The sequence below is a fragment of the Heterocephalus glaber genome, unplaced genomic scaffold (genome assembly GCF_053883595.1).
Source record: "Heterocephalus glaber isolate CG9 unplaced genomic scaffold, H.glaber_assembly_v1.0 deba00000937, whole genome shotgun sequence".
NCBI lineage: Eukaryota > Metazoa > Chordata > Mammalia > Rodentia > Bathyergidae > Heterocephalus > Heterocephalus glaber.
The window spans coordinates 6129559-6153337 of NW_028258173.1; the positions used below are offsets into that span (position 1 = coordinate 6129559).

Genomic DNA, 23779 nt, shown 5'->3' on the forward strand with positions numbered 1-23779 from the left:
ACTCGGGTCCTTCTGCTTTTGAGGCAGGTGGTGGAACCACTGAGCTAAATCCCCAGCCCTATATTTTTTGTTTTGAGACCAGTCTCCCTATGTAGTTCAGGCTGGCCTCAAACTGGTGGCAGTCCTGCCTCAGCCTCTCGTGCTCAGATTACAGGTGTCCCGCTGTAGATCTCTCCAGTTTTGCCTTAGTTCACCTGGGATAGTGCCCCTTGTTTTTGTGGAGTAGTGCCAGTGTTTAACCATACACACCCAGTTTGGCAATTATATGGTCAGCCTACTTGTAACATTAAGATGTGTGATGGAGACCCATTGAATCGTTTGTATAAGAACAGATCTCGGGAAAATATGCTGGGTTCAAGGTGCTTTTCACACTGAGTATTGTGTGCTTGAAGGATGACAAGTTGGAGCCTAGCCTGGGCAATTTAGTGACTCAAAGGGTGGAAATACAGCTCAGTGTGAAGGCCTTGGGTTCTCAATCCTCAGTTCTTTATACCGCTTTAAATTCTCTTTAAGGGCTGGGCTTGGTGGTCCTGTAATCCCAGCACTCTGGAGGCTGAGTCAGGAGGATTGCCACCAGTTCCAGGCCAGCCTGAACTACGTAGAACCTCAAAGGAAAAAAAAGACCTATATAAGATCTAGTTTATCTCAGAAGTCATCTGTCCCACAGTTGGTTCTCAGATAAAGCAGAGATTTTACTCAGAAATGGGGCCTAGGTGGTGTATAACTGTAATGGGGGAAAGGAAGGGGGAAAGGGCCAGAAAAACGAGGGCAGTGAGTGTTAACCTGAGGTGGATCTGGCTTCTGGTCTACAACTTTAAGGCAACCATGGCCTTTTGCCACCTTGAGGGAAGAGGCTCAGCCTTGATTGAGGATGTCTGCCACTTTGAGCAGTCCCCAGTGTTCCTGGCCCTTACTGGTCTGGACTAGGAGCCATCTGCCAGAGTTTGGAAAAACATGCCTGGACCTTTTTGTGCTGCTGCCTATCCCCAAACTGACCTCTGCTGCCACATGGCCAGTGTCTCCAGGTGTAAAGAAAAAGGCTCATGGGGCCAGGGATTTAGTTCAGTGGTTCGGGCTCCTGCCTCAGAAGCACAAGGACCCGAGTTTGATCCCCGGCACCAAAAAAAAAAAAGTCTCAAAGTTTACTGGCTGAACAAAATGTATAATTTCCTAATCACTCATATACTGGATCATTCTTTAGTTTCCCCAAAGAGTCTCTGCTGCTGCTTTCCCTACCTGTCTCCTTGCACAGACTCCGTGTGGTGCCAGGCATCTCCTCTGTGGTCTTTGAGCAGTCAGGAAGAAAGCCCTTTCTCTTCCTCACTGGCAGGTAAGACTGCAGAGGGAGGAACCCGGCAGAACACAGCTGTCTGTCATTTGATCAGCAAGAGACCCAGGGGCTAACCCTTCAGTTTCTGCAAGTTGGATCTAAGCCTCCGGCCTGTGGCCAATCTAGCATGCCGTGGAATGAAGAATTTCCACGTGTGTGTAAACCATTTCCTAGTCCTCTCACCAAAAGAGTCACACCCCAGCCACGTCCCTGAGGCATCAGCTGCACCTTAACTAGGCTCTCGTAGCCACCTCTTTCCTCATTTCTGGTCAGTGGTGCTCCTTGCTCTGTGCAGGCATTCCTCAGGGAGATGCCCTCATCTCAAGGATGTCACCAGCCTGGATCACTTTGTCCAGCTAGGCTTTGCTTCTGATCAACAGATTCAGCACAAATAACTGGCTTTCCACCTATGTTCCTAAGGATAGAGGAAAGGAGCCCCCACCCGTGTTGTTAGTCTGAATTCCACAGCAGCATCCCTAAGGAGAATGTTGGATGTTGGGCTAGCCTTTTAGCGCACGCTCCCTCTCTCTCTCGCTCTGTCTCTCTCTACTGGGGCTGGAACCCAAGGCCTCATGTATGCTAGACAAGTGTTCTACCACTGAGCTACACTCTCAGCCCTTTTTTGAAATTTTGCGATCAATTCTCACTAAGTCGTCCAAGCTGGCCTCAATCTTGTGCTGCTCCTGCTCAGCTAAGTAGCAGAGATGACAAGTGTGGACCGCTATGCCTGGTTCTTGTGATTGCATTGCCCCTTCCACAGGTGTGGGGAATGAGAAAGTCCACTGTGGCCTTAGGCACAGGGGGCATGGCTTTGACTTTGTAAACTCAGGCTATGTTGTGACGAAGGGCCAGAAGATGGTGACCTTCCTCCTTTCTTGGGGGACTCTTGCTCCCTTGCTCCAGGGACTGCCCAGCGACCCCTAGAAACCCCTGCCCAGACACCACTATTGGCTCCAGGCAGAGAGCCACAAAACTTCCATGTGATGAGCCCCAACCTGTGCTGGTCCTTACCTGAGCACCACACCAGGTTCCAGCAGGGCCACTATTACGGCACAGATTCACCTAGGAGCTGTGCACTTGCTGTTTGCCCTGACTAGACCTCCCCTACATCTACCCCATTGCCCTTCCACATGGAGGAAGCTAAGAGGTTCTGCAATCACCCCCTACTGTGGAAGCAGAAGGTAGTATCACTGAGGCTGTAGCCATCATACATGATCTAGAAAGGGATGCAGAGGAAGGGACAGAGGGACCAAGGTGTCTCATTCGGGACACTGCAGTTCCAGGGATGCACATGGTGGGACAGAGGGCAGGCAGAAAGGGCGGGTAGGGTTGAAACAAGACCTTGCTATGTAGTTCAGGCTGGGCTTGAACACACCATGTAGCATAGACTGCCCTCAGACTTGCAGTCATCCTTCTGACTCAGCCTTCAGTGAGAAGACTCCAGGAGGAAGAGGGGAGTGGGCTGCAGGTTTAGGGCACATACTTTGTTTTTGTTTTTTTAACTCTATCCTTGAGATTGAACCCAAGTCCTTGTGATCTTCCCACCTCTGCTGGTGGGCATACTGAACCACAGGATTTTCCCACAAGCTCCTTACTACCTTAGCACTAAACCGTCAAGCAGAAAGCCCAGGCATCATGGCCCAGTGTCCTGCTTCAGTGCACAGCCCTCTCTCTCCCCAGTTCCCTGCCTTCAGCTCATCTCAGTCCACCTGACTACCTCCAGTGGCCTGAGGCTTTCTGGCCAGTGTAAGGTGCCAGAATAGACAGCCACAGCCCTGAGCTTTCAGCCACATCCTGGAAGTCTGGTGGTGTCGGTCTAGAGGGCTGTAACTTGAGGGACAGAGTAGAGCCACTAAATAAAGACAGTCTGCAGCTGGTTTCTTTGAGCAGGGAATCTAAAGCCACAGAAACCTGGCACTCCAAAGGCAGGGACTGAGTCTCGCCTGCCCCTAAGTCATGCCTGGTATACACCAGAGCCTTAAGGCAGGTTTGCTGACCAAACCGAATGGCCTTGGAAGCCCTATAGCACAGCTGGCTGGCTCTCTCCTGGGACTAGTGCAAAGGATCACTCTGGTTTCCAAAAGTTATGGCTATCGGCCTGGCTTCCAAATGGGAAAATCCCACATAGGAATTGGGGCTCCAGAAGTCTGGGAGGCAAGCTGTACACTCTGTCCACTACTGAGAAGAGACAGCTTTGGATCTTAGTTCTTTTTTTTTTTTTAAGACAGAGTTGGCGGGTAGCTCAAGCTCTCCTCAAACTTACTATGTAGCCCAGCCTTGATTTGCAATCCTGCTTCAACCCTCTAAGTGCTGGCATTATAGGCGTGCCCCATACTTGGCTCCAGATCTTAGCAGTTTAGGGGTTGGTGAGGGTTGAGACAAGATTTTGCTGTGTGGTTCAGCCTGGCCTTGAACTCACTCTGTATCCCCAGGGTGGCCTCGAACTGGCTGTGATCTTCCTGCCTCAGGCTCCAGAGTGCTAGGATTACAGGCACACGTCTTCACATTCGGAAGATCTTGGTACTTTGCGGGCAGAGGCTGGCAGAGCTGAGACTGCATCAGTCCAAGGTGTGAATGATGGCAGGATGGCAGCTGCAAGAACAGGCTCAGGGTCCGACAGAACAATGTCCAGCACTCAGTTCTTCCACCTGGATGTGTTGCTTAATTTCTTCATCTATAAAATGGGAACAACAAAAAAACACATTTATTGGTACATTTATTTATTTATTCATTTATTTTGAGACAGGGTCTTGCTATGCATTCCAGGCTGGCCTTGAACTCATGGTGATCCTCCTGTCTCAGCCTGCCAAATGCTGAGATTACAGGCATTGGCCACCACTCCAGGCTCTGTTTTTTATTTTTTATTTATTTATTTATTTATTTATTTATTTATTGGTACCAGGGATCAAACTCGGGTCCTTGTGCTTGAGCAGCAGGTGGCGAAACCACTGAGCTAAATCCCTGGCCGAAGGCTCTCTTTTTTAAAGCCACTGTAGTCTGGCTGGTGTCCACCCTCAGCAAGGCAGCCCTGGACCGCAGTCACCTCCCCGAGTCCCCTGAGCACCTGAGATGCAGTGGTAGGTGGCCAGGTCCCCTGCGCCCTGTCCAAGCCAGCTCTTTATCTTCCTGGAGCCCAACTTTGGAGCTACTGAACCTACTGCCCCCAACCTCTGAGTGCCAAATGATGAAATTTCAGCATTTAGCCTTGAAAACTCATAAGTCTTTCTTTCTGCTAGTGAAGGAATCCACAGAAGGATGAGGAGAAAGCAGCTCTGCCCCATACAGCTGTGAGAACAGAGCCAGCTCCAGCTCCGCAAAGTGGCTCCCGTCCTGTGGAGAAGGGAACATGCTTTATACAGGTATATTTTCCTTCTCTTTAATGTGCAGACAGTGTGAAGATGAAAAGCCACTTCCATCTTCTATCAGGTAACAGGTCTTGATGCCAGGTGCTTGTGATTTAAGAGAAACATAACTCTCAACCTGCTAGATGTCACAGAGGCTCCCAGTTCATGTGCCCTGAAATTAAAGAATGAATTCCAGAGGACAAGGGAGGTTAAGAGCAGGAAAGGGGAATAGGAATAGCTCCTGAGAGACTAGAGGGTCCCGAGTGCTTATCCTGGTACATTTTAGATATACATAATGATAACACTCATCATAGGGACTTTGTACCTGTACATAATATATCTTGGTTCTTTTTTTTTCCATCTTCCCCCTTTAATCCCTCTTCCCCTTCTTATTTACAAAAGCTTTGTTTCCATTTTCTCCTTCAATTCTCTTTTTTTCCTTGTCCCTTCTTTCCTTTCCCCTTCTTCCCTCCCTTGTTGCCCTTCCCATTTGAACATTTTTTCCCATTTCCCAATATCTATTATATATTTTGGTCCTTATTTACACTTTCCATTTCTTACACCAGAGAAACAATGCAATGTTTAAACATGTGTGTCCGATTTATTTCACTTAAGAGTATGATCTTGGGCCAGGGATTTAGCTTAGTGGTTCTGCCGCCTGCCTCTCAAGCGCAAGGTCCTGAGTTTGATCCCCTGGTACCAAAAAAAAAAAAGAATAAAAAAAATAATCTGTTTTTCGTTTGTTTGTTTGTTTTGCCAGTACCATGCTGGGGTTTCAAAAAAAATCACAGTAGCTTTGTAGTATAACTTTAAGTCAGGGATTGTGACACCGGGTGTTGCCCAGAATTGCTTTTGATATTCTAGGTCTCTTCTGGTTCCAAGTGAATTTTAGGATGGGCCATGGTGACGCACACCTGTAGTCCTGGCACTCAGGAGGCTGAGATAGGAGGATCACTTCGAGTTCAAGGCCCATCTGGGCTACAAAGTGAGTTCAAGGCCAGCCTAAACTGCATAGTGAAACACTGTCTCAAACAAACAACAACAACAATAACAAATCTCAACCAAAAACCAAATGAATTTTAGGATTGTTTTCTCTAATTCTGTGGGATATACTATTGGAATTTTAATTGGGATTGCATTAAATCTGTATAATTTTGGAAGTATGGCCATTTTCACTATATTGGTTCTTCATACCAAAGAACAAGGATATCTTTCCATTTTCCGATACCCTCTTTGATGTCCTTTTTCAGAGTACTGTAGTTTCCATGTAAAGGTCTTTTCCTTCCTGAATTAGATTGATTCCTAGGTATTTCATTTTTGGGGATGCTATTATGAAGATGTTGTTTCCCTAATTTCTCTCTCAATGAGTTTGTTATTTGTGTACAGGACTGTTATTGATTTTTGAATGTTGACTTTGTATCCAGGTATGCTATTGAATAACTTTGGTTATTAAATCTAGAAGTCTTTTGGTGGAGTTTTTGGGGTCTTCTAGTAGAGTATCATGTCATCACAAATGATGATAATTTAACTTCTTCCTTTCCTATCCTTATTTCTTTTTCTTGTTTAATTGCTCTGGCTAATGTTTCCAGAACTATATTGAACAAGAATGGTGACAGTGGAAATCCTTGTCTTAGTTCTGATTTTAGAGTGAAAGCTTTCAGTTTTTGTTCATTTAGTATGATGTTGGGTGTTGGTTTGACATAGATGGCTTTTATCAGATTGAGATAAACACCATCTATTCCAATTTTCTGTAGGGTTTCTTATGGCTTGTGTTTAGATGTTCCCCCAAAAGCCTCATGCTTTTCCAGAATCTAGAGTGTGTGATTGATTCATGGTAGAGCTAGGCCTCAGGGCACTAGGATTAAGGACGTGAGTGCTACCCACCCTAAATTGTCGAATAAGATAAAAGGGGCAGAAAGACACTGTTAAGGCCCCTTGTTGCTTTTGCTTCCACAGGGGTGCCAGGAACTCTTTCTCCTCTGCGATGCCTCTCTGCCGTGTGCCACTCTGCTTTGGAGCCAGCTGATTATAGACTGAAACCTCTACAAATTGTTAAATAATTACATTCCCTTTAACTTTGGGTGTCAGGTATTTTGTCTGAGCAACAAGAGAAAAGTAACTAAGACAGGTTTTATCATGAATGGGTGTTGGATTTTGTCAAATGCTTTTTCTGCATCTATTGAGATAATCATATGGTTTTTGTCCTTGGCTCTGTTAATATAGTGTATTACTGGGCTGGGGATTTAGCTCAGTGGTCCCGCTGCCCACCTCACAAGTGCAAGGTCCTGAGTTCTATCCCTGGTTTAAAAAAAGAAAAAATATATATATATATGATATATGTATTACATTTATTTGCATCCCTGAATCCCTGGATGAATCCTACTTGGTCATGGTGTATAATCTTCTTGATGATTTGCTGCATTCTGTTTTTCTGTTTGCCAGTAACTTATTGAGGAATTTTGCATCTGTGTCCATTAGGGAGATTGCCCTGCAGTTCTCTTTTTTGGTTGGATCCTTCTCTGGTTTTGGTACTGTGGCCCCTCAAGTTACAACTGGCCTGACATACAAACAACTTGGGTTATGAACGAATTTTAGTTTTAACTTAAAACAAAGTCTTGAGTTAATACTCAAATGCCAGCCGTTTGTGCTTCCAGATGGTCTCAGATATGGATTTAACCCTTCAAGAGTTCTGGAAGGATCATTACAACATTCTTTCCTGTGTGAGGTTGAGGAATCCTGGGCTGATGTCTCACTAAGAACACTAAGATCTGCCTGTATACAGGAGAGAGACTTTGAAGGCTGTGTAGAGGAGCCTGAGCCTTCAATTTTGATCAACTTGGGTTACAACCAGCCCTCAGGAATGAATTGAGTTCATAAGTCAAGGGACCACTGTATCAGGGTAATGCTAGCTTCCAGCAATGAACTGGGGAGTATTGCACTTGCAAGGCAGGCGGTGGAACCACTGAGCTAAATCCCTAGCCCGGTTTATCTAGATTTTTCTATCTTTTTGATTCAGCTTTGGTAATTCATATGTATCTAGGAATCTGTCCATTTCTTCTCTGTTTTCCATCTTATTATCGGTTCTTGAAGTAGGTAATAATAATCTTCTGGATTTCTGCAGTATCTGCTTTGATTTCACCATTTTCATTCCTAATTGCATGGATTTGAGTCTTTCCTATTTTTGATAAAGTTGGCTAAGGTTTTGTCAATTTTATTTAATCTTTCAAAGAGCCAACTCTAATTCCTTGCTTCTTGGTATTGTTCTCTTAGTCTCCAGTGCACTAATTTCTGCTCTGATCTTTATTTATTTTTTATTTTTTGGTACCATGGGATCGAACTTGGGTCCTTGAGCTTGCGCAGCAAGCTGGAAAACCACTGAGCTAAATCCCCTGCCCCTGATCTTTGTAATTTCCTCCCTGGTGTGAGCTTTGGTCTTGACTTGCTCTTCTGTTTCTAGAAGCTTGAGGTTCAACATTAGGTTATTTGAGCTCCCTCAAATTCCATGTTTTTTAAAGTTCTTGAGGTTTCTTTTGCCATTGATTTTCAATTTCATTGCACTATGGTCTGATAATATGCATGGCATAATTTCAATTCTTTTGCATTTACTTAAGCATGTTCTATGAGCTATTTTGGAGAACAACCTGTGTGCAGCTGAGAATATGTATTCTGATGTTCTGGGGTGGAACACTCTTTAGTCATTGACTAAGTCCATTTGTTCAAGTTTGGTTCTGATATTTTTTGTTGATGTGACTTGCTTCCCCATTTGATTGCCATATAATCAATATTACCTAAGTGATTATACTTATTGTAATCTTTTTTTTTTTAATTTCTTTTGGAGGGCTGGGGATTTAGCTTAGTGGTTCTGCTGCCTGCCTCAAAAGCACAAGGTCCGAGTTCCATCCCCAGTACCAAAAAAAAAAAATTTCTTTTGAGAGAGGGGATTGATTGATTGATTGATTTTTTGGTACTGGGGATCAAACTCGGGCCCTTGTGCTTGTGAAGCAGGCAGTGGAACCACTGAGGTAAATCCCCAGCCTACTTATTGTAATCTTATTGGCTGCTCATAGTTTTGTCCCACATCATGATTTCCCATTGGATCTATATTTCCTAAGCGACTATACTTGTAATCTCATTAGTTGACTGTAGTTTTGTCCTTCCTTGAACCCACCTCACCTTGTGGCTTTGCTCAATAAAACACCTTTGAGAAGCAGGGTGGGTGGGCAACCCACTTTCTGGTCCCCTCTCTGTTTCTCTTAGAGAGAAGCTATCTTTCTCTTAATAAATTTTTCCTACTCTTTTTTTTTTTTTTTTGGTACTGCGGATCCAACTCGGGTCCTTGTGCTTTCGAGGCAGCCATTGGAACCACTGAGCTAAATCCCCAGCTCAAATTCTTCCTACTCTTAATCTCCGTTGTTCCTAGAAGTCATTCTTCGATTTTAGAGAGCACAAACTTACATTTTGGGTTCTAGCAGGTTTGGGAGTTACATCTATTTTCCCCCATCTCACTCAGATTCAGTAAGTTCTAGGAGTGACTGTAAGAATATTTGGCCACAGGCCGAGTATGGTGGCACGTGCCTGTAAATCCCAGCACTCAGAAGGCTGAGACAGGAGGATTGCTGTAAGTTTGAGGGCAGCCTGGGCTACATAGTGAGTTCAAGGCCAGCCTGAAGTACATAGCAAAACCCTGTCTCACTGCCTTCCTCAGGCTTCTTTGGAGCACCTGTCTTGGGGGTAGGGGTGGGGAGTCTTGCCATGGCAGGAATAAATATGGCTCAACGACTTCTAGGCAAGTGATGATGGACAAGTGATGTGGCTAGGGCCAGTGGCATGCCCATCCTGGACAGTGTGTCCCAGTGGCCGATGTTACTGGGAACTCTGCAATGTCACAGCCTCATGTGATCATTGGTTCCTGTCACACTGATACAAGTAAGTTTCTTTTTTTTCTTTTTTTTTTAGTTTCTTTTTTTTCATTTTTATGATTATTAGTACATGTTTGCAGTACATAGCAATTACATTTATCGTAGGGAGTCAGTACATGTGCAGACTCCCCTCCCTCTCCCCTTCCTCCATCTACAAGCAAATTTCTTGGCCAGTAGGGCAAAGGACAGACTTTGGGGTGTAATAACCCCTTTAAGGTGTCACCTCTCCCCAGTCCTGTGACATGTAGGCAGGAAATGAGAGGGAGGGTTGAAGGTCGAAGCTGACTTCTGGACATATTTCCTGTAACAACCAGACAGGATTCAAAACAGGGAGAGGGCTGGACATTGTGGTGCCCACCTGTAATCCTTGGGAAGCTGTGGGAAGGAGGATCCCTGAGAAGTTGAGTCCAGCCTGGACCACACAGCAAGACCTAGTCTCAAAACAAACAAACAGCAGGGTGTGGTGGAGGATGCCTATAATCCCAGTACTCTACTTGAGAGGCTGAGGCAGGAGGATTGCCACAAGTTCAAACCCAGCCTGGAATACAAAGGAAAACTCTGTCTCGAAAGAAAGAAAGAAAGAAAGAAAGAAAGAAAGAAAGAAAGAGAGAAAGAGAGAGGCCGGGGATTTAGCTCAGTGGTTCTGGCGCCTACCTCGCAAGCGGAAGGTCCCAAGTTCGATCCCCGGTACCAAAAAAAAAAAAAAAGAAAGAAAGAAAAGAAAAGAGAGAAGAAAAGAAAGGAAAAGAAAAGAAGAAGCAGGCCAGGCATGGTGGCATTAGCTTGTAATCCCAGTGCTCTGGGAGGCTGAGGCAGGAGGAGTACAAATATGCAAGCTTGAGCCCAGTCTTAGTAAGACCCTGTCTCAAAATAAATGAGAGCTTGGAGATGAGGTTCTGTGCTCATTTCCTATTACTGTGGGGAAAGAAGGAAGTCTGGGTTTGTAGTACTTGCCTTGCCTGCTGAGACCCTGGGATTGATTTCCAGGGTGGGAGAAAAGAAGAAAAGGAAGTAAACACATCTACCAGACAAAAATCAATGTTTCAGAGTCCACCTGGAACAAGCAGGAGCACTTCCTCTATGGCCAAATTGAGTTTTCTTTCACAGTCCTTTTTTTTGTTATGGGGATGGAGCGCAGGACTTTGTGCTTGCAAGGCAGGCACGCACCACTGAGCTAAATCCCTGGCCTGAGTTTTCGTTTAAAGGAAAAACTGAAAGTGTCATGGGGCTGGGTCTGAGAAGTTCCTGAAGCTGAGATGAGGAACTTGGCCCATCCTACCTCAGAACCACATTGAGGATGAACATGGATCCAACAGATGAGTTTTTCCATCCATATGAGACCATGACTGTGAAGTGAGGGTGTGGGCTTCACAGTGGTCACATTTCCTCCTCTCTTCTCTTTCTCAGAGCTCAACTCCTCAGATGAAACATTTATCTCTATTAGAGGAGGTCAGCTTTCTGGTTGGTCAGCCTTCCAACCAGAGGATGGAAGTCTGAGGCTTTTTATCTTTCTGGCCAATTGCACACAGGAGAGTCTGTTGATGCCTGTTGAATTAATGGATGACTAATAGCGAACATTTATTCTGAGGCACTGAGGGCCAGGCGCTGGGCTGGGCACTTTCTGAAGAGTATTTCATCGAATTCCTTTTTCAGCAGCCAGTTGTGGAGGAATCACTAGCCCTATCTTCCAGATAAGAAACTGAAGTTCAGAGAAGTTGATCACCAAATAGTAAGAGTGAAGGATTGGTCTCAGGACTGTTAGAAGCAAAGCTGGGGTGGGGTGGGGATTTAGCTCAGTGGTTCTGCTGTCTACCTCGAAAGCAGAAAGCACAAGAACCCGAGTTCGATCTCCAGTACCAAAGAAAAGAAGCAAAGCTGGGGTGGGTAAAGAATGTATGCAGAACTGGTTGTGGTGGTGCACGCCTGAAATCCCAGCACTGAGGCTGGAGGGTCGCTGGGAGTTTTAGGCCAGCCTGGGCTACATAGTGAGTTCAAGGCCAGCCAGCACTACATAGTGAGTCCCTGTCTCAAACAACAACAAAACAAAACAAGAATGTGTGTGCAGAGAAGGGGTTGCTTGCTCAATATAGCCCCACAGCCTTGGAGGGAGACAAGGTCTGCAAGTTTAATTCCATTTCAAGCAGTCCCAAGGGGTATTCATAGCTCATTTTGTTTTCCTTTTGGCTGTACAAAAAACTGCCTTACTGATATGTGTCCCCCAGGAAGCAGGCTATCAGATGAAATCCGGAATTGCTTTTATTCTTTTTTGGGGGGATCAGTGCTTAGGATTGAACCCAGGGTATTGAACATGCTAGGCAAATACTCTCCCACCATGCTGCACCTCCCTGGCTCTATTGTTTTAACCAGATTGGCTTTACTGAGATGTAACATAAATACCATGCAGTTCACTTATTTATTTAGTACCGGGGATGGAAACCAGAATGTCACAGATGTTAAGTACCTAATTTATCACTGAGGTACATCTCCGCCCCTTTTATTTTATTTGGTTTTTTTTTTTTTTGGTACCAGGGATCTAACTCGGGACCTTGCGCTTGCGAGGCAGTCGCCGGAACCAGGCCCTTTTGGGTTTTTTTTTTTTTTTTTTTTTTGAGACAGTCTCTATGCAATTCAGGTTGGCCTTGAACTCACTAAGTAGCCCAGGATGGTTTCTAGCCCGTGGAGAGCCTCTTACCTCAGCCTCGGGAATGCTAGGATTACAGGCTTGCCACACCCGGCTCAAGGTCATAGTTTTAACCCTATTTTTTCGCCTAGGAGTTTTCAGAGCTCCCCTTTCCTCTTTTTTCTTTTTCTTTCTTTCTTTTTTTTTTTTTTTTTGGTACCGGGGATCGAACTCAGATCCTTGAGCTTGCGAGGCAGGCCGCGGAACCACTGAGCTAAATCCCCGGCCCTTCTTTCCTCTTTAATGTGGGGTTGCGGATGGAATTCTGGGCCATAGTCTTCAAGCGGGGGCCCATTAGTCCTCCTCAAAGACCAGACAGGCAGACACGATCGGGACACAGGGTCCCATATGGGGTTGCCATCTGGCCGTCTGGCTGCTCGCAGCCCGCAACCGCGGCAGACGGAGCTTCGCGCCGATCCGCCTGTCGCCCTGCAGCTGGTGGCTCAGCGGACGCAGCCCGGGGGTGGGGCGGGGCGACAGCGGGGCGGGGCTTCTGGGCTCGCGCGCACCCGCAGCAGTGGCCCCGCCCCCAGCATCCAGCCCGCGACGCGCAGGGCTGCAGACAGCGTCATGGCTGCTTCGAGACCGCCACGGTTGGAGGAGCTGCTGGCAGAGGCCCGGCGGGCCTTCCGGGAGGAGTTCGGGGCAGACCCCGAGTTGGCAGTGTCAGCGCCGGGTCGCGTCAACCTGATCGGGGAGCACACGGACTACAATCAGGGCCTGGTGTTGCCCATGGCGAGTGAGGGGCCCGCGGTCGCCGTCCGGGCGCGGGGAAGGGCGGGGAGCCGAGTGTGGGGGACGAGCACGCGCGGGAGACCCTGGGACGCGCCGGTTTGCACGTGCGAAGAAGACCCCTCTCGGCTCTAGTCCGCCCTCTGGGGGCTGCTGATCCTCTCCCTCATCCTGAGAGAAGGTTTCCCTACAATGTGGGTCCTGTGTAGCACTCCGGGCCTTTGGCCCCAGAGGAGTCCCCAACCACAGACCTCCTGTCCCAGCCGGTCTGTTACAGAGGAAGAAAGAGACCCAGAGACGGCTAGGGACCTGTTCACGATCTCACAGCTGGTTCTTGTGTTACCTTCCAGCTCTTAATCGGGTGCGCTTTCAGCCCCACCCTGCGTCTTGGGAAGTGAATGGCTACAGTGCATCTGAGGCCACCCCTTAATGGGAAGGCGTGGGGCTACCCCGGTCTTGTTTTCCCATCGAGCTAGCTTGTTTTCCCCCCCACTTCACAACAGGGCAGAGTCCATGTTGGCCCTCAGCCTGCAACTGTCCCCACCCCTAAAGACCCAGGGGGTGGAGCTCCAAGCCCCCAGGGCCCCTTAGCATTCGGACTGGACTTGAGCCACACTGCATTCCCTCCGATTTGAGCCCCTTACCCCCAGGGTCCGTCCATTCCCAGCATCAAAACCTTGGCTGGCGTCTCTGGAGGGCTTAGTCCATCAGCTGGTGTAATACTGTCTCTCCCGACAGGCACTGGAGCTTGTGACCCTGCTGGTGGGCAGTCCCCGAACAGACAGACTTGTCTCTCTTCTCACCACCTCTAAGGATGCTGATGAGCCCCAGAGGCTCCAGTTTCCACTGCCCACAGCTCAGAGGTCACTGGAGCCTGGGATCCCCCGCTGGGCTAACTATGTCAAGGGGGTGATTCAGCACTACCCAGGTATGGGGCCCAGGCCCCAGTCAAGTTCATGATTCCACTAGGAATGACCTCAATTTGTATGATTTGCCATGGGAAGGCTTGCAGGTTGGAGCATCTCATTGTACAGATGAGGAAACTGATGCCCCAAAAGGTTTCCGGAACTTGGCTTGAGTTTCTCTTTACACAAGTGGAGGAGCCAGGATTCAGACCCCAGCTTCCTGGCCTTTAGAGCCTTAAACTGGGTGGACAAGTAGGAAGACTGCCCCAGGATCCTCAGGGGTGGGAGGATGGAGGGTGGGCTCCTTGGCCCCAGCAGGTTGGTGGTGGCCTCTGACAGTTGAGACACGTGGCCTGGAAGCAGCTGCCAGCCAGTTGTCTCCCTTCCCGCCAGGACACACGCCCTGGTCCCATCCCCACAGCTTGGCTTACTGTCACCATTTTTCCCCTGCAGCTTCCCCCCTCCCTGGCTTCAGTGCAGTGGTGGTCAGCTCAGTGCCCCTGGGGGGTGGGCTGTCCAGCTCCGCATCGCTGGAAGTGGCCACATACACCTTTCTCCAGCAGCTCTGCCCAGGTACCACCAAGGCCCAGCCCCTGACCTACCCTCCTTCCCTGAGGTCTCTTTGTGGTCTTTGAGATCTTCCTATCCTGACTCGGGGAGGGGAATGTCATTGGAGCTACTGCTGCTCCCACGTGGCCACCCTGTGTGTCCCCTCCTGGGCCCTAGCTTCCCCACCTCACCCTGTGCTGCAGACTCGGGGGCAGTAGCTGCCCGGGCCCGTGTGTGTCAGCGGGCAGAGCACAGCTTCGCAGGGGTGCCCTGTGGTATCATGGACCAGCTCATCGCTCTGCTGGGGCAGAAAGGCCACGCACTGCTCATTGACTGCAGGTCAGGGGTTCCCCTTGTACTCTCCCACCTCATGATCAGGAGCTCTGGGGTGGAGTGTGCCCACCACCTGGCCTGGCAAGCAGACCCTTGGCCATGTCATCTGCCCAACTTTAAACACCACCCCAGGTCTTTGGAGACAAGCCTGGTGCCACTGTCCGACCCCAAGCTGGCCGTGCTCATCACTAACTCCAATGTTCGCCACTCCCTGGGCTCCAGTGAGTACCCCCTACGAAGGCGCCAGTGTGAAGAGGTGGCCCGGGCGCTGGGCAAGGAGAGCCTTCGGGAGGTTCGGCTGGAGGAGCTCGAGGGTAAGAGTTGGACTCTGTCCTGGAGATGGCTGGGCTCCCTGCTGGGTCCTCTGTGTGACCTTGAGCCTGCTGCCTATTCCCTCCAGGGCATTCCCCATGCTCTCCCCACTTTCCCCCAAATATTACAAAAACTTAGGACTCCAATCCCAGCAGAGCTGCTTGAAATCTTTTTATTTTTGTGGTACTGGGGATCAAACCCTGGGCTTTATACATGCCAGGCAAGCACTCTTACCTCTGAGTTATACCTCCAGTCCTGCTTGAACTCCTCTAAGATTGTACTTTTATGGCCTCTTGAGGGTTGCACTATGTCCACTCATGTGTCCATGAGTTGGGGGTTCCTTTTCTTCTTTGGTACCAGGAATCGAACTTGGGACCTTGCACTTTTGAGGCAGGCAGCTGAACCACTGAGCTAAATCCCCGGCCTCAGTTGGGGTTTCTTACACTGATATTCATGGAGCACCGCTGTGCCAGCTCCCTGCGGGGAGTCCTGTACATTGTCCCCTGCAGTCCCTCCTGATCTCCGAGTGATGGAGTGATGCAGGTGTCCCATTTATAGGGGGAAGGGAGGATCCGGAGAGGAGGGAGTTCTTTAGAACCAGGCCTGAGGTCCTCCTGCCCCTCACAGGGCCCCCTTCACCAAGTAGTAGCTGTCCACTAACCCTGCCAGGGCCACTGCCCACACCCCCAGGCCCACAGGCAATGGCAGACAAGGGCTGTTGACCCCTGTTCCTCCCCAGCGGGCAGAGAACTGGTGAGCAAGGAGGGCTTCCAGCGGGCACGGCATGTGGTGGGTGAGATCCAGCGCACAGCCCAGGCAGCAGCTGCCCTGAGCCGAGGGGACTACAGAACCTTTGGTCGCCTCATGGTGGAGAGTCACCACTCACTCAGGTGAGGCCCTGGGGCGCCCTGCACCTCCCAGGCACAGGTGGGTCCCAAGTCCATCCTCCTGCGTCCTCTCTTCAGGGACGATTACGAGGTGAGCTGCCCTGAGCTGGACCAACTGGTTGAAGCTGCGCTGTCTGTCCCTGGGGTTTATGGCAGTCGCATGACAGGTGGTGGCTTTGGTGGCTGCACAGTGACCCTGCTGGAGGCCTCTGCTGCTGCCTGTGCCATGCAGCACATGCAGGTGGGTGGGCACCAGAGCCTGGGAGGGCAGGAGGTGCCGGGGCACTCTCTCCTACTTCGACTGTCCTTCCTGTCCGCCAGGAGCAGTACAGTGGGACCGCCACATTCTACCTCTCTCAGGCGGCAGATGGAGCCAAGGTGCTGTACTTGTGATGCCCTCGGGACGGCTCAGCTGGTGCAGCAGGGTATTCTGCTCTGCCTCTGGGTGCTCAATAAACTTGTGCCTCTGACCTGGAACCTGCCTTTCTCTAGAGGTGGGTGTGTGCTCAGGGGCAGAGAAGCGGATTGTCAGAATTGCCTTTCTACCCTGGGCTGGCACCTTGCAGAACGAACAGGACAAAGCCAGGCAGTAGCAAAATCTTTTATTAAGTGCAGAACAAATGCTGGGACCCTGTGCTGGTCCGAGCTCTTTGGTTACAAATGGGTCTGGGCTGGGGGCCAGGAGGGGAAGCCTGAAGAGTCTTCTGGGACCTTAGCCCCTTCATGCTTCTCAGAGAACACCTACCCCTGCTCCGTCGGCATGCACAGGACTGGACCCCGGGGTCTTTAGGGTGTTGCAGCTGAGAAGGCGGGCCAGGTTTCCAGACATTGCTGGGGTTGGGGGTCAGGTGTGGAAGAACTGTTGGTCCTGGGCACTGAGGGTTCCACTGGTGGTCAGCGTCCGGCTCACAAACTCCTGGGTCACGTGGCGGGTGAGGGAGCCCCCTACCTCCAGGTGCTGGGATCCCAGGGTCAGTCCATCTGCAGGGGAAGCAGTTGAGAGAATGCCCCCTGCGTCCCTACCCGTCTCTGGGCCCTCTGGAGCCAGGATCCCCCGCCCCTGTGACTCACCCACTAGGAAGGGCTCGGTGCTGCTGCTGTGGGTGGTGGTGATGCTGCTGTACTCGCCTTGCAGCGGGGGCTGGAAGAGCCCAGGATGGCCGCCCAGCTGTGGGAAGGGACCTGGAGCAGGCACGTTGGCCAGTCAGAGGATGAGAGAAGGCATGGCCAGAGACAGTGGGAGTGCCAAAGGGGGCACCCTACCTCCATCCTGGGACTCGATGGTGATGATGCCCTCTCGCTCTGGCCCGAAGCCCTCGGTGGTCCTGGCCTGCACCTTGAACTTGTAGGGCACATTCTCGCTGAGGCCGGGCACTGTCAGCCGGCTTTCCAGGCTGTCTCCATCCACTCGGAATGTGGTGGCCGGTCCTGCACAGGGAAGATGCCCTCAGCCCTGGTGTCTCCTCCAGCCCTCGCATGGCCCCCCCGTCCCCGGCGTTGCCAGTACCTCCTCCTTGAGCCAGCTCGCAGGTCACCAGGTAGCCCAGAATATCTCCATTGGGCCTCCGTGGCCGCTCCCAGCTCAGCTGCAGCGAGTCAGGGCTCAGGGCAGTGAACACCAGAGGGCCCGGGGCACTGGGGGTGCTCAGGGTGAAGGCAGAGCCTGGGGTGGCAGAGGAAGGATATCAGTGTGGGGTGCTCGGTGGGCATGGGGGTGCCACTGTGGGGGACCTGCTCACCTGGCAGAGGGCAGAGTGGGCTCTGCGGGTGCACCTGTGACTCGATGGTGATGACACCCTCGCGCTCCCGGCCCCAGCCCTCCTGGCTCTGGGCCCGCACTCGGAACACGTATGAGTGGTTGGGCAGGAGGTCTTCTACCACCACCGAAGTCTGGCCAGGGTTGGGGATGTTGAGCCGATGCAGCTCACCTGGGAGGCGAGGTGAGGGCAGACAGTAGAGTAGCTTCCCCACCCCCCTTCCTGTGTGTGCCCACGGATAATGCTACTTCCCAGTTCCTAAGAGGCCACCCAGGCCAGCCCTGGGTCTGTGAGGCTTTATTAGACAAAACCTAATGGAATAACGAGAAGCCCAGAGATGGATGAGGCTCAGAAGAGAGGAGATAAGAGCCGGGAATGGCGGTGCAGGTGCACGCCTGTAATCCCAGTGCTCAGGAGGCTGAGGCAGGAGGATTGCTTTGGGGTCAAAGCCAGCCTGGACTACATAGCAAGACCCTGTCTCAAAAAACCAAATAAAAATGAAGGACAATGAAGGGGGTGACATGGTGGGAGAAGTCTCTCAGAGTGGTTGGGTGGGGCCTCTCATGCTTAAGGGACCCGGGTGGTTTCCTGACTCAGCTGTGGAGCCTGTGTGTCTGCATGGGGGCACCCCTGCAGCAAGCAGCAGCCGAGCCTTACCGCCATTCAGCAGCTGGTACTCCACACTGTAGCCCAGCAGCACACGGTCACACTGTGGCTCCTGCCAGCTCACTTTCAGAGACGTGGGCCCCAGGGCTGAGAACACCAAGCGGGTGGGAGTGTCTGGCACACCCACAGCCATGCGGGAGTCTGGAGATGGGAGGCTGCAGTCAGTCTGAGAGGCAGGCGCTGGGGTCTCTGGGGGCAGTCAGCTGTACCCCAGCCTCCCCTGCTCAGCTGGCTGGTCTATGTACAGGGAGTGCTGGCCCGGCTGCTCTCACTCTAACACTCTGTGCAGGCTGCCCAGCACTACCCACACGTCCTTGGAGCAGGGGCAGGCCTGGCTTGGCCGAGAGGGTGAGCCCCGAGGGCCTGCCAACCCAGGCCCCCAGCCCTTCTGCTGGCTGGCTCTCTCCTTGGCCCTGCCCAGCCCCACACCCCGGCAGGGCAGAGGCTGTGTTAGGCATCAGCGCTGATGAGGGTGGGCAGTGGTTAGCTCCTGGGGACGAGCAGGACGCCTGTGAGTGGAGTGGGGCTGAGGCGGTGGCCGGGCTGGCTGTGATGGGTGGCCAGGTGACATGGAGCATGATGGAGGAGAGCGTGGGGACACCTGATGGCCACCCCTGTACTACCTGGGCCCCAGGAGGGCGCTGCTGACTGCCCAGCCAGGATTATGGAGTCTGGAGAGCCCCTGGAGGGGGGCAGCCCCTTCCTCTGAGCCCGACTCCAGGACCCCAGGGCCCAGGACAGCGGAAGCCTGCTCCTCCCGTCTTCCCAGATGGGAGGGAGGCCTAGGGCAGGACAAAAGAAGGGTGAGCGGGGCGGGGAGGTCATGTGTGCCCGTGTATGCTGGAGATGGGGAGTGGGAGTGGGAGTGGGAGTGGTGGGCCAGGAGCTGGGGGGAGGAAGGTGGGTGGCAGAGGTGAGCTTGCGGAGGCCACTCACCCTGGGAGGACAGGGACGTGAGCGTGGAGTAGTCCCGGGGCAGCGTGCCGGAGTGGGAGCGCTCCGTGCGGGTCAGTGAGTGGTAGTCCCGTGTGAGGGTGGAGGACGTGCTCAGCATGTGGTGGGACAGACGTGGGCTCAGGTGGGTGCCGTAGGCAGCACCGGCCGCCGCTGTCATCCTGTGCAGGGAGTTGGCGCTGCCTGGGAAGGCAAAGTCCATCCGGCCGTTCACCAGGTGCTCTGTGGGGGAAAAAATCAGTCAGGGAGGCCTGCGTTAGACGGCACCTTACGGCTGGGGGACCCCATGGCTCCCTGGCTTCTCAGGAGCCTCGGAGGAAATACAGCTAGGCTCCCTTCCACTGCCAGGCTGGAGGCCATGTCCTCTGGCACCATTCCTATGGGAGAGTCAAACACAGCAGGCTCCAGCTGGGGGGCTCACTCTCCTGCATCAGCCCAGTCTTGGGGGGGGAAGCCCAGAGCCTCCCCTCGAGTCCCCTGAGGGTCCATCTGGGTACCAGAGTCCTCCCCCTGGACACAGCAGGTTGCTCTGGGGTGCCCCCCGTACTGGGGCTCAAAGCCAGGAGTGCTCTGAGTTATATCCCCCACCACACCCTTTCTTTTTGAGACAAAGTCTTGCTTAAGTAGCTCAGGCAGGATTCAAACTTGAGGGTCTCCTGCCTCAGCCTCCCTTAGTACCGGGACTAGCCGCACCACTACACTCGGCAGGCTGCTGAAGTTGTATGCCCCCAGCTAGCCAGACGCCGCCTTGGGGGCCACTGCCCTGTGCTGCCTCGGCGAGACCCTGGGGTCTCCTGATGCCTAGCTGGCCAGGGTACCCTGATGAGCAGCCAGCCCAAGCTGGAGCACCGGGTGCAGCGGGTGAGCCTCGGGCGGGCAGTCACCTCCAGGGGGCCGGGGTGTCGCCCCGCGAGCCCGGCCGCCACCCTCCCCATCCGTGACCCCCGCGGCTGTGCCGCCGTCCTCGTCTGAGCGCCCGCTGGAGCGCCCGCTGCTGGCCGACAGGCGCGGGATGAGCTCCGGGGGCAGCCGCCACGTGACGCGCCGCAGGTCCAACTCCTCCCCCAGCAGGGGCTCGAACTTCCAGCTGCCGCCTTGGGAACAACGAAGGGCCGCGTTGGCGGCGCTGCGACGGAGCCCGTCCTCCTGGCTCTCTGGTGACTCGAGCCCCAGCGACCGGAGAGACCCTCACCCACTCACTCGTGCCCTTGCGGATAAGCAAGGGGAGCTGGGGCCGCAGCTGGGGCCACGGCCCGGGGTGGGGGAAAGGCCCGGCACCAGCCAGAGGTTTCTTTTGTTACCTAACCGCTCTCAGCTTTGTGCGAGTTCAGCAGAGTAACCAAGTCCCTGGCTCCCTCAAGCCCCAGAGTGCCAGTAGCAACTGAGCTGGGGCTCCTGGCCCTTAAGAGCCTCAGACACACAGACACTTGTGAGGACAAGTGTGTGCTCAGCAGGGAACGCCCCGACATACAGGCAAGTAAGGGCAAAAGTACAAACGATGAACACGCTCTGGAGGATTTTCCACTCGGGGCATCCCGTGACTGGCATCACGTCTTACGGGTTAGAAAACTGAAGCACAGAGAAAGTAACTGATTCACACAGTGTGCCACAGTGGAGCCAGTAATAAGCCTGTGCTCGGGAGTCCCAGCTTGGGCATATTGTTGGGGAATCAAGGAGGGAGGAGCACAGAGGACGGACATCACCACCTCAGCTGTACCTCCCTCTTGAGGGTCTCGGGCTTGGCCAGCAGGGTAAGTGGCCTGAGTGTCTTGACTCCAAGGCACAGCTGGGCAACTTTAAGATCCCATGTTTGCCAGCCCATGTGTGCATCCACCTCCAGGCAGATGTCTCTCTCCTCACACATGGATTGTACAATTGCCTGTGGACCACTGCGGGTTTGTCCCTTCTGCACTCCCATGTTTGAGGCTGGGGGGTGACTTCTTGCCTTGGAGTTCCATGTCCAGCATTTGCCAGCCCCTGTGCTCCTGGGACACCAGGGACAGTCCTGTGTGCCCAGCACCTGCACCCTCCTCTCATGGAGCCCACTCACCAGTGTCATCTGAGACGCTGGGCCTCTGGCTGCCGGCAGGGGAGCGCAGAACATCGTCGCTGTACATGAGGAAGCTTTCGTAGTCCTCCCCACCCTGGGCGTCCACGATGGGAATGTCCGGGATGATGGGGACTGCAGGTGGGAGGGGTGAGCCAGGGCCCTGGCTGGCCTCCTGTCCCCCTGCCTGCCCTCCCCATCGCCATCCACCACTCACTGGACATGGGGCGCTTGGGCTGGGTGGCCAGGTTGATGATGGCCTCGCGCTCAGGGCCCCAGCCTGCCCCATTGCGCGCCTTCACTGTGTAGCGGTAGGGCTGGGATTCTCGTAGATTCTCAATGAGCAGCATCCTGTTCTTGGGGCTGTCCACCAGCACCTTCTTCATGGGCCCAATGGGTCCTGAGGCAGGGAGAGTGCTTCAGAGGGGTCACCCAGGCTCCAACCTTGTCCCAGCCCCACCCCTGAGCTAGCAGGACTGCTGTACATCCCTGATCTACACCTGGAGGGGGCAGGGAGCCAGCTGAGGGCTCCTGCCACCTGCCCAGCCCTTGCAAACTATGTGTAACTGGCTTAGGGAAGTGTCATCAGCTTGCTCGCCAAAGGACTCTTTGCTAAATAAGTGGCAGGGCTAGTACTAGATTCATGGTGGCTCTGCCATGACTTCTACCGATTAGCAAGTGGTCTTGCATCCAGGGTGCCACCACACGAGGCTGGATCAGGAAGTGGGGGCCTTTCAGAATGACCTCCCCAGCCAGTGCTCAGGGTTGACAGTGCAGCCCCAGGTGCTGTGCTGAGGCAGGGATGGAGGCACCTGTAGCTACCCTGTGCTAGCCTCACATTGTGGTCACAGCAGCTAGGGTGGGAGGATCAGGTTGGCAGAGGGCTGGGGGGTGCTGCCCAGTACAGGCCATGACAGCCAGGCCTCAGCAGGAGCCATGAGCTGGAACATCCGTGATAACTTCTTAGGACCACGTCATTCCTGGGGTTAAAGGCCAGGTCAGAGGGAGCTCTCTGACTGTGGGCCATGAGTGGACTAAATGTAAGCAAGCTCAGGCCAAGCCATCCGTGTTCCGCAGCTGCCGAGAAGATTGGAGTGATTGGACAAGGTAGTCCCATCTCCTCCTCAAAGTCCTGCTGTCCCCCGCTCTGTTAGGTCACCATGTTGGGGTCCACAGGGGACATGAAGGGGTCAGCTCTGCATCCCTGGGACTGACATTGAAGAGGCGAGGGCGTACGGAGGTCCCTGCACTTTCCCATCTCAACAGCTGGCAGGAGTCAGTGAACCTTGTCTCCCTTCTAGGAGTGGAGAGAAAAAACAGTTCCGCCAGGCACGCTTGCCTAAGGCTGCCAGATAAAATGTATGAAGTATTCTTAAAAAAATGTTTATCCCAAATTCAGGGTGTTCTGTGTTTCTGTGACACAGGGATTAAGCCCAGGGCCTTAGACATGCTAGACCTGAGCTCTACCACTCACTGAACTACGTCCCCAGCCCGTTTTATATTTTTTAGTGGTACTAGGGATTGTTTTCTTTTTCCAGCCCTGCGCTTTGAACCCAGAGCCTTCACTCTGAGCTACATTCCTCAGGCCTTTTTTTATTTTATAGTTTTAGAGCTGGGGATTTAAGGGTCTCACTAAGTTGATAAGTTGCCAGGCAGGCCTCCAACTTGTGACTCTCCTGCCTCTGCCCCCTGGAATGCCGAGATCACAGGTGTGTAGCACTGTGCCCAACCCACCCTATGTTTTGTTTGATTTGGGGAAGGTATCTTGCTATGTTGCCAGGCTGGCCTCAAATTCTTGGGTTCAAGTGATCCTCCTCCCTCACATTTTGTGTTTTTATTTGCTAAACCTAGCAGCTGTGCTCTGGTTTTCAGGGAACTGTGAAGATAAGCCACCCTGGTTATCTGGATGGGAAGGTTTCCTGGGCCTTTGACCTCCATGTATGTGTATAATCCTAGCTGACCAAAGGCCTCACGATGTTTCAGGCTTATCTGCTGACCAGGAGAATGGGCCTCAAGTGCCTGGGAGTGACCTGGAGCCCCACACGGGCTCTTTGGCCCTTTCCTCCAGGGCTGCTGCCCTTGGGGCAGAGAAGAGAGTCCCATCCTTACGGTTTTCCTCATTCACCAGGCCGTAGCAGACTTCGTAGGCTGTGATCTCGCCATTGGTCTCAGCTGGCTCGGCCCAGCTCAGTTGGGTCACCGTGGAAGAGACAACATTGAAGGCCAGACGTCCGGGCTCGCTGGGTACTGGGGAGGGCCAGGAAGAAGGCTGTCAGCAGCAGACAGAGGGCTTTACGGGGCAGGACTGGGAGGCAGGGTACACTGGCATCGGGGTAGCTGGAGACGGGTGGATTGACAGAGCAA

At 52.5% G+C, this 23779-nt stretch overlaps 2 protein-coding genes across 8 annotated transcripts in view; one reads left to right on the forward strand and one right to left on the reverse strand.

Moving 5' to 3' along the window:
• The first annotated feature begins 12799 nt into the window (after positions 1-12799).
• On the forward strand, positions 12800-16781 carry Galk1 (galactokinase 1). Of its 2 annotated transcripts, XM_004860701.4 has the most exons (8): positions 12804-13008; positions 13744-13933; positions 14364-14483; positions 14663-14798; positions 14925-15106; positions 15844-15994; positions 16070-16232; positions 16313-16468. In XM_004860701.4, the coding sequence occupies exons 1-8, from the start codon at positions 12844-12846 to the stop codon at positions 16382-16384; spliced, it is 1179 nt and encodes a 392-aa protein (XP_004860758.2). In that variant the 5' UTR covers positions 12804-12843; the 3' UTR covers positions 16385-16468. The 2 variants fall into 2 exon arrangements, with proteins under 2 accessions (XP_087064584.1, XP_004860758.2); XM_087208458.1 differs by lacking the exon at positions 16070-16232 and having other exon boundaries at positions 12800-13008; positions 16313-16781.
• Itgb4 (integrin subunit beta 4) overlaps positions 16577-23779 on the reverse strand; it is a 32311-nt gene continuing 25108 nt past the window's right edge. For 3 of the 6 annotated variants that reach the window (XM_021241059.2, XM_021241057.2, XM_021241058.2), the window contains 12 exons: positions 23525-23662; positions 21633-21815; positions 21419-21550; positions 20253-20462; positions 19351-19590; positions 19038-19196; positions 18406-18555; positions 17731-17919; positions 17499-17654; positions 17255-17419; positions 17063-17173; positions 16577-16972 (listed from right to left, as the gene is read on the reverse strand). In XM_021241059.2, coding sequence (XP_021096718.2) covers positions 16836-16972; positions 17063-17173; positions 17255-17419; positions 17499-17654; positions 17731-17919; positions 18406-18555; positions 19038-19196; positions 19351-19590; positions 20253-20462; positions 21419-21550; positions 21633-21815; positions 23525-23662 — 1970 coding nt within the window. In that variant the 3' untranslated portion in view covers positions 16577-16835. The remainder of the gene's footprint in view (positions 16973-17062; positions 17174-17254; positions 17420-17498; positions 17655-17730; positions 17920-18405; positions 18556-19037; positions 19197-19350; positions 19591-20252; positions 20463-21418; positions 21551-21632; positions 21816-23524; positions 23663-23779) is intronic. The other 3 variants (XM_004860703.4, XM_004860702.4, XM_004860704.4) reach the window with 3 other exon arrangements.

Bases quoted from the DNA above. Each gene is read 5' to 3' on its own strand.
- Galk1 (XM_087208458.1), top strand. From the start codon at position 12,844: ATGGCTGCTTCGAGACCGCCACGGTTGGAGGAGCTGCTGGCAGAGGCC. The intron at 13,009-13,743 runs GCGAGTGAGGGG...CTCTCCCGACAG, and splicing joins AGGGCCTGGTGTTGCCCATG to GCACTGGAGCTTGTGACCCT. The intron at 13,934-14,363 runs GTATGGGGCCCA...TTTCCCCTGCAG, and splicing joins GGTGATTCAGCACTACCCAG to CTTCCCCCCTCCCTGGCTTC.